Source organism: Pithys albifrons, chromosome 8 (genome assembly GCF_047495875.1).
Source record: "Pithys albifrons albifrons isolate INPA30051 chromosome 8, PitAlb_v1, whole genome shotgun sequence".
NCBI lineage: Eukaryota > Metazoa > Chordata > Aves > Passeriformes > Thamnophilidae > Pithys > Pithys albifrons.
The window spans coordinates 17,710,877-17,719,338 of NC_092465.1; the positions used below are offsets into that span (position 1 = coordinate 17,710,877).

The 8,462-nt window shown below is 53.8% G+C and overlaps 1 protein-coding gene across 2 annotated transcripts; it reads left to right on the forward strand.

Moving 5' to 3' along the window:
* The first annotated feature begins 240 nt into the window (after nucleotides 1-240).
* Nucleotides 241-7,930, forward strand: TBR1 (T-box brain transcription factor 1). 2 transcript variants are annotated; one of them, XM_071562224.1, is made up of 7 exons: nucleotides 241-1,041; nucleotides 1,467-1,621; nucleotides 1,942-2,063; nucleotides 2,417-2,575; nucleotides 3,430-3,491; nucleotides 5,556-5,673; nucleotides 5,779-7,930. In XM_071562224.1, exons 1-7 carry the CDS (start codon nucleotides 350-352, stop codon nucleotides 6,397-6,399), a joined length of 1,929 nt encoding a protein of 642 aa, XP_071418325.1. In that variant the 5' UTR covers nucleotides 241-349; the 3' UTR covers nucleotides 6,400-7,930. The 2 variants fall into 2 exon arrangements, with proteins under 2 accessions (XP_071418325.1, XP_071418324.1); XM_071562223.1 differs by having other exon boundaries at nucleotides 5,556-7,930.
* The last annotated feature ends 532 nt before the right edge of the window (nucleotides 7,931-8,462 follow it).

An 8,462-nucleotide genomic window follows, 5' to 3' on the forward strand; every position in this document is an offset into this window, starting at 1 on the left:
TGATCGTCGCGACCAGGAGCCAGGTGATTATCCTAATTAATGTCTATCTAATTAAATTACTGTCAGCGGTTAACCAATGGCAGAAGCCGTTTCATCCTCTCCACAAGCAGCAAGATCAAAAGTGAGTCTTTCCTGATTGCTGCATAGTGTCAATTGGCCAATCTCGTCTCCCTGGGAAGGGAGGAAAAAAAAAAAAAAAAAAAAAAAAAAAAGTAAATCAAACGTTTGGGAAGCATTTGCTGGATGAAGTGCTTTCTGCCTACTGAGGGTCCCAGGATGTCTAGCTTCTGATACCAAGGAGCCCTTTCAGATCCAGGGACTGAAGGGTTATTACTGTGGTGCTAGAGCTATGCAGCTGGAGCATTGTCTTTCTCCCTCTATCATGCTCTCCAAGAAATTTCTCAATGTGAGCAGCAGTTACCCACATGCAGGCGGATCTGAGCTTGCCTTGCATGATCATCCCATTATCTCGACCACTGACAACCTGGAGAGAAGTTCACCTTTGAAAAAAATTACCAGGGGGATGACGAATCAGTCAGATACAGACAATTTTCCTGACTCCAAGGACACACCAGGGGACGTCCAGAGAAACAAACTCTCTCCCGTCTTGGACGGGGTCTCTGAGCTTCGTCACAGTTTCGATGGATCTGCTGCAGATCGCTATCTGCTCTCTCAGTCCAGCCAGCCCCAGTCTGCTGCCTCTGCTCCTAGTACCATGTTCCCTTATCCCAGCCAGCATGGACCTGCTCACCCAGCCTTCTCCATCGCCAGCCCCAGCCGCTACATGGCTCACCATCCTGTGATCACCAACGGAGCTTATAACAGCCTCCTGTCCAACTCTTCTCCGCAAGGCTACCCCACGGCGGGCTACCCGTACCCCCAGCAGTATGGCCATTCCTACCAAGGTGCACCTTTCTACCAGTTCTCCTCCACCCAGCCGGGGCTGGTTCCCGGCAAGGCTCAGGTCTACCTGTGCAACAGGCCACTCTGGCTGAAATTTCACCGGCACCAGACGGAGATGATCATCACGAAGCAGGGAAGGTAAGCCACCGTGCGGACCCTCGCTGGGTGTCGGGACTGAACCGCGGGCTCCGCCGGGGATGCCGCCTGCAGCCTTCGCCGCCTCGGCGGAGCAGTCCACCCGTCACCGGGGTCCCTGTCCTGGTAACCGGGAGCGCCGGAGCCGGTCCCCACCGGGGCACCTCTCCCTGCCGCTCCGCAGGTTTCAGCGCCCGCTGCCCTCATCCCTTCCCTGCGAAAAGCTCGACTCTCCGAGGAGGGGATTTCTTTTGATTTTTATATCCCAGTCAATACCGGGAGCCGTGAGGATAAAGCACAACGGCGGGTTCCTCCGCGCGTCGCTGGCTTGCTTGCCTTTGTTTTTTTTTGGTTTTTTTGGGTTTTTTGGTTTTTTTTTTTTGCTTTTTTTCCTTCTTCTTCTTTTTTTTTTTTTTTTTTATTTATAGGCGAATGTTCCCTTTCCTAAGCTTTAATATTTCTGGTCTCGACCCCACGGCTCACTACAATATTTTTGTGGATGTAATTTTGGCGGATCCCAACCACTGGAGATTTCAGGGAGGCAAATGGGTTCCTTGCGGCAAGGCGGACACCAATGTACAAGGCAAGTTTCTCCAATTAACACTTTTCCCGACACATATGTAGGTGAGAATGATTAATTAATGCCTTCGTGGACTGGCTCTGGAGAATTCTTAAACGTGAATGGGCCAACGATTCTTTAAAAAAAAAAAAGAGGGTGGAGGAGAAGGTAAAATGTGTTCGGAAAGAGCTAATTTAATTCTTTTCGGTTAAAATTAATGCAATTTTGGCTGTAGAATATTGGTAACCTAACGCGATCCTTCGTCCTCGTGTGCAGCTGCAGGGACAGAACCGGGGTATACGCGAGAACTGTGATGTGCTTGTGTTTTTTGCTGTTTTGCTCAGGAAACCGGGTGTACATGCACCCCGACTCCCCCAACACGGGAGCCCACTGGATGCGCCAGGAAATCTCCTTTGGGAAACTAAAACTTACAAACAATAAAGGAGCATCAAACAACAACGGGCAGGTCAGTGGGGGAACGCAGATGGCTCTGCCAGAATTATTTTTATTGTTTCAGGCAAAATTTTGCCGTTTCCGAAAGGACGTGTATTTTTTTTAGATCGTATCTTTAGGTGAAAATAAAAGGGGAGTGGTGGTGGTGAGAAAGTCCTCACGTTTATTTTGCCACGGGCCTCGACGCCCCCGAGCGTGTTGCCCAGGCTGACACCAGTGTCCGGTGCGGCCCGAGGAGCCCGCAGCCATCCCAGGGAGGCAGCGGCCAGCGGGCATCGCTATCCTCGTCCTTCTCGCTCTAATTTCTTTTTCTTTTTCCTCTTTTTTTTTCCACGGTCCCCTCCCTCCCTTTGCCATGCCTGACAGATGGTGGTTTTGCAGTCCCTTCACAAGTACCAGCCCCGCTTGCATGTGGTGGAGGTGAACGAAGATGGGACGGAGGATACCAACCAGCCTGGCAGAGTGCAGACCTTCACCTTCCCCGAGACCCAGTTCATAGCAGTCACCGCCTACCAAAACACCGATGTAAAGAGCTCCCTGGTTTATTCCTCTCGCGGTCGCCGCGCTTCCCGCAGGGCACACAGCCAGGGCCGGGCCGGCCGCTGCACCCCCTTCCCCGGGTCTCCGGCGGCGGGAGATGAGGAGGCTTCTTGTCTCTCTTTGAGCCATCCCGCCCTGACCAGTCCCCAGCATGGCCGGAGCCGCTTGCGCCGTCTTCGCCCCGGGAGTCCCTGCCCGCAGTGGCATCGCCCTCCCCGCCAGGCCGGGCGCGATCCTGCCCCTCCAGCCCAGCCAGGGCTGGGCGCTGCTCCGCGAGTATCTCCCAGCTGGAAACAGCTCAGTTTAGCTGTTGAGTTGTTAGTTTAAGCTTTCAGTCTGCAAAGATCAATTAACATCCTCATTGATTGCGCCAGGGGTGACAGAGAAACTTCCTTAAATTGAAAGCTCCTTAATGCCTGGATGTGTTTCGGAGTGGTCTGGCTGTGCTACAGACTGGTGCCCCCTTTTCAAATTACATATGTTCCGTCCACATTCTTGCTTTAATTATTTTGCTCTATGCAAATGCAAACTGTTGGTTACCGTTCTGCGGTGCGTTTTGCCTCATTTCTGGATTTAAATATATTCATACCCCTGCAGTAGGAATATTGACACAACTCAAAACATGGGGTTAAATATTAAATGTTATTGTACTTTTTACAACAACGCAAGTCTTAAAGTGAGACTGTGATGGCTATAAGCATGCTACAGCTTTATTTTTCACAGTTTAAAGACAATTTGTTTGATTAGAGTAAATCTTGCTCCTTTAAAAACGTATTGGCTGCAGTGTGGTATATTTTTCAGGCTTTCACAACCTGAGCTCTGTTCCTCTCTTTTCCTAGATTACGCAGCTGAAAATAGATCACAACCCTTTCGCAAAAGGATTCCGAGACAATTATGATACGTAAGTAAACCTGATTTTTGTTACCCTTCTGCTGGCTGCTCACACATGTCAAAGGGGGAAACTCTAGTATGAGGGCTGGCTTCATTTCACACCCAGATGTGTAATGTCAGGCTTTTCCAGAGGCCTCCGGGAGGGAGGCACTCTCCCGCTCTCGCGCAGGGGCCGGCCCTGCGGCGCGGCCCCGCGAAGTCCTGCGGCCGCCTCCGCGCCTGAGACCGCGCTGCCCGCACCTGAGTCCGCATCTCGCTTCGGCACTTGCGGCAGTTTTGTTCTTGGTTTTTCCTGGCACGTATCTTGGCGCCTCTTTCCAAGTTTCCGTTTCACTTGACGCATAAGGGCTCCCAGAGAAACTCCCGAGCATCACGGGCTCAGACCCCGGCAGCCTGCCGGGTCTTCATCATCCCGGGGTCCGCAGGGCCCGTGACCTGACGGAGATGTCTTCGTCTTGTTTTGTTCTTCTCCAGGGTTGAATTTTTTCCTCCCCCTCTCCCTTCTGGGTGGAGCTAAAGCCTCCAAAGTTTTAATCGTGGTTTGTCTCTGTACTGCCTCGGCCCGTCCGCCTCCGAGGCGTTCCCAGCCCTTTGACCCACCGGCCGTGCCCTCTGCAGCAGATGCAGCTGGTGCTGCTCCGGGAGGTAGTCAGGCGCCGAACACCTCAGCCTTTCCCGGCCCTGGGGACTCGAATGGGTATATCCTGGCCTAGCAGGCCTGCCGGGAGGCTTCTCCTGGCTCGAGGTAGCGGGAAGTGGAAGGCGCAGGGCGGCCCACACGCCCGAGGAGACGGGCGGCGTTGAAGCTCACCTGGCCCACCGCAAGCTCCGGGTCTGCGGGATGGGACCCCGCCTTTGAGGAGGGAAACTTTTTCCTCTCTAAACTGAGGCGGCCAGCGGCCTCCTTTGGAGCGCCTCAGCCTACGCGTATCTTCAGCGTCTTCTTCAGCCTCTCTCCGCTGGACCGTGGTCCAGCACTCACCAGCAGCAGGATTTCAGGACAAGCGTGGAAACAATGCCGAGGGCTGAATTAGTGCGATACGGGGCCCGAGGCCGAGCTCCTAGTCTCCTCAGGGAGCAGTTTGTGGTGAGGCCGCTCTCTCCCATGGGCGGGGGGTCGCGGCACCTGTGGAGGGGAACCGGGCCGCCGTCGGGAGGGGAGTGGCCACTCCTGGTGCCACGGAGCGTGGCCGCCGTGCCTGCCCGCTCTCCGGGTGCTCTGCAAGGAGGATGTACAGCCTTTGGAAAGGCTGTGTGGCCTTCGCCCCCAGTGCTTTTCTCTTTTTAATGGGAAAAAACTTTATAGGGCGTCACTTGAAAGGAGACGGGGGGAGGGGGAATCTTCAATGTTGTCTAGCACATTGAATTTGTTTAAGGGCCAAGTTTATTTTGGATAAGAAATTCTAGGAGGCGTGGAGGGTTAATTAAAGCACAGTTTTAGCCCGAATTAAATACAGATAGTAGTTATTCATCCATTAAAGTTTTTATAATGGCAAATTGCAGCCCAGCATGGGAGAATTATATATAGGCCACGCAGGGAACACTGGAAGTGTCTGGCTTTACATTTCCTACAGTAGGTGTTTAAAGATTAGCTTAATTTAAACTCGGTAAAATGTTGATGGTTCGTCTGTGACTCCCAATAATAAGTGTTAAACAGCCGATAGTATTCCGTAGTCTGCCACTCATGCTGTTCGCGGCAAACGACCGGGCTGCCTGTTGCGCATGTGGCGGGACCGGTCAATGTGTCACCACGCGGGATTTCACGCCGTTGGGATGTGGGTTCGAACTGGGGAGAGGGGTCTCAGTCCCGTCAAGAAATGGCCAACGGGTTACGAATGATTTGATCTCCGTGCTTCCTCCCCCCGCGTCTTTCCTCTTCCCCGTTAAAGGCCCTCGGCGGTACTGGTGCCGGAGGGAGAGTCTGGAGAGGAGCGCAGGCTCCCGGGTCGGGGCGTGCTGGAGCCGCGCCTTCCTGTCCCGTCCGTCCCCCGAGGGCCGCGGCCGGCTCGGAGCCGCGCCGAGGAGGGCGCCGGGCTGCGGCGGACACCCAGCTCTCTCCCCTTCTCTTGGGCAGGATCTACACGGGCTGCGACATGGACCGGCTGACGCCTTCCCCCAACGACTCGCCCCGCTCGCAGATCGTGCCCGGGGCCCGTTATGCCATGGCCGGCTCCTTCCTCCAGGACCAGTTCGTGAGTAACTACGCCAAGTCCCGCTTCCACCCCGGGGCAGGAGCCGGCCCGGGGCCCGGCGCCGACCGCAGCGTGCCTCACACCAACGGGCTGCTCTCCCCACAGCAAGCCGAGGACCCGGGGGCCCCCTCGCCGCAGCGCTGGTTCGTCGCCCCCGCCAACAACCGCCTCGACTTCGCCGCCTCCGCCTACGACACGGCCACCGACTTCGCCGGCAACGCGGCCACGCTGCTGTCCTACGCGGCCGCGGGAGTCAAGGCACTGCCGCTGCAAGCGGCCGGCTGCGCCGGGCGGCCACTGGGCTACTATGCCGACCCCTCGGGCTGGGGGGCCCGCAGCCCTCCGCAGTACTGCAGCAAGTCGGGCTCTGTGCTCTCCTGCTGGCCCAACAGTGCAGCGGCGGCACGCATGGCCGCTGGCAACCCCTACCTGGGGGAGGAGGCGGAGAGCCTGGCCCCCGAGCGGTCCCCCTTGCCGGGCGCCGAGGACTCCAAGCCCAAAGATTTGTCCGACTCCAGCTGGATCGAGACGCCGTCGTCCATTAAATCCATCGACTCTTCCGATTCTGGGATTTACGAGCAGGCCAAAAGGAGGCGGATCTCCCCCTCGGACACCCCGGTGTCCGAGAGCTCCTCGCCCCTCAAGAGCGAGGTGCTCACCCAGCGGGACTGCGAAAAGACCTGCGCCAAGGACATCGGCTACTACGGCTTCTACTCGCACAGCTAGGCGCGGCCACTGGCCCGTCGTCCTTTTGCACAATAACTCCGCGTTAGCGCACTGACCCTCGCCCCTAATGCCCCATCCGTGCCCCGGCCCGGCCCGGCAGGGAGGCAGGTAGGCAGGCTGAGCCGCGGCCGCCGCCGCCCCCCCGCCCCGCTCCCCGCCCGCCCCGGCCCGGCGGCACCCCGGGGGCGTGGGGGGCACTGCCGCTCCGAAACCCACTGATCAGTAGGATGCTTAGACTCTCAAACCGTACAGCGCTTCCTTACTTTTACCACGGATGGATTCTAGGGGAAACAGTAATAGTGGGGAAAAGAACCTGTGAAATGCCTGTACATAGTATTTAGTTTATTGTAACACATTACTTTTCTTTGGTTCTGTTTATTTATTATTTGTTTGGATTTTTTGTTTTGTTTTCATTGTTAAGTCACAAAACTTAGATCCTGTTTAAATTTCTTTACCCCCTTCCCGGCACTTCGCTCCTTCTTTGTGCCCCTCCCCAGGTACACGCTCTTCCTAAATGCCTCTGGAAATGTAAGTGGTCCATAGCTGTAGCAGCGAGTAATGGGTTTGTCACTTTCTCTATAACTCCTCGCATGAAATAATTACGTGGTGCCCTGGGCTAACATAGCTAAGGAATAGCTCAGCTTTCCCTTCAAAAGAATAAAAATACGTCTCGTAGGAAAGTCGATTAAAGTAGCATGACGCCTTCCAAAAGCAAAATTAACTGCCTCTTATTTTTTTTTAAAAGGAATAGCTCGAGATCAGCAATATTGTTATTTTTTGTGGTATCCCCTATCCCGCCCCCAACTGCCAAATCCATTACCGGTCCCCGCAGGTGCCAAATATGCTGACAAACTATTTTCAAATTTCTTTGCAGTTCCCCCTCTTTCTTTATATTGCTGTAAATCTTTGTAATGAATAATCTTAAAAAAAGAGGAAAAATAAAAAAAAAAGAAAAAAGAAAAAAGATATAGACGACTGAATTGTTGGTAACCATAGTGTAGTCCAGTGAAGATGAGTTGTGAGTTGTATATTTTACTGCATTTAGTTTTGGAATTGACTTTTTCATAAAGTAGCTGACCGAGATCTGACTTCCTGGGGAACCAAATGCACATCGAAAATAAGAGCGATCTTTCTTGTAAGCCTCTTATTATATTATTGGAGGAGAACTAATATCCCTCCAGGACTCACCCCCCCCGGCGAAGCAGAATAGTAAGTCTTCGAATTTTGAGTAGCAAATCTATACAAGTAACTCAATTTTATACGGAAAAAAACAATTACAAACAGAAATATGCATCAGGCTAAATATTCAGTCTAGAGTACACTCGATGGGGAAATTTCCTAATAGAAATTCAGGGTCATAAACGTGTGTATATTTTTGACTCTTCTGTAAATCGAATGTTGTGATTTTTATATTTGTTCTGTTACGTCTGTGGAACTGAATAATTTATACCAGTACATGCTCCATTGAGAAATGTTTCGGTTTTTGCCCGTTTGTATCGTCTGTGTATAACAAGTAAAATAAACCTGGCAAAACATTAACATCGTGTTGGAAAAAACCCTTTCGCCGTTTTGCAAGTAGGAGATCGGGTGAGGCCAAGGGGATGAGGCTGGCGGAGCTCTCCTCTAAGCTCTGGGGCGGGAGTCCCGGCGCTGCCCTCCCTGATGGAGCTGGTCGGCTTGTCCCGTGTTTGTCCCTTTTTTAGGGGGAAAAGAGCGTAGGGGAGAGTGCTTACACGGCGTGGCCAAGCGTGGAGACTTGCAGTCGGAGAAAGAGGGAGATGAGACCCCCTCAGGTTTGAGAGGTTTATAATTATCCTTGTGTTTGACGCTTAAAAACCCTGACAGCACTTTGCAGGTGGGAGAGGTGTCTAGTGCGGGGCGGGGGTGCCTTTGCTGACGGCGCAGAGGCCTCTCCGGGGTTCGGGCTGCGCTGGCGGAGCCCCGCGGTGCCCCCAAGGCGGGCGCCCTTTGTGGGGACCGGCCTGCCCTGCTGCGCGGGAGCGAGGCCCCTACTCCGGCAGCACCACCTCTGGAGACCTTCCTGGGACGCTGCCCCCTTTAGA

Excerpts from the sequence above, each read along its gene's own strand:
- TBR1 (XM_071562223.1), top strand. The coding sequence starts at position 350 with ATGCAGCTGGAGCATTGTCTTTCTCCCTCTATCATGCTCTCCAAGAAA. Across the intron at positions 2,576-3,429 it reads CCGCCTACCAAAACACCGAT|ATTACGCAGCTGAAAATAGA; the intron begins GTAAAGAGCTCC and ends CTCTTTTCCTAG. Across the intron at positions 3,492-5,555 it reads TTCCGAGACAATTATGATAC|GATCTACACGGGCTGCGACA; the intron begins GTAAGTAAACCT and ends TCTCTTGGGCAG.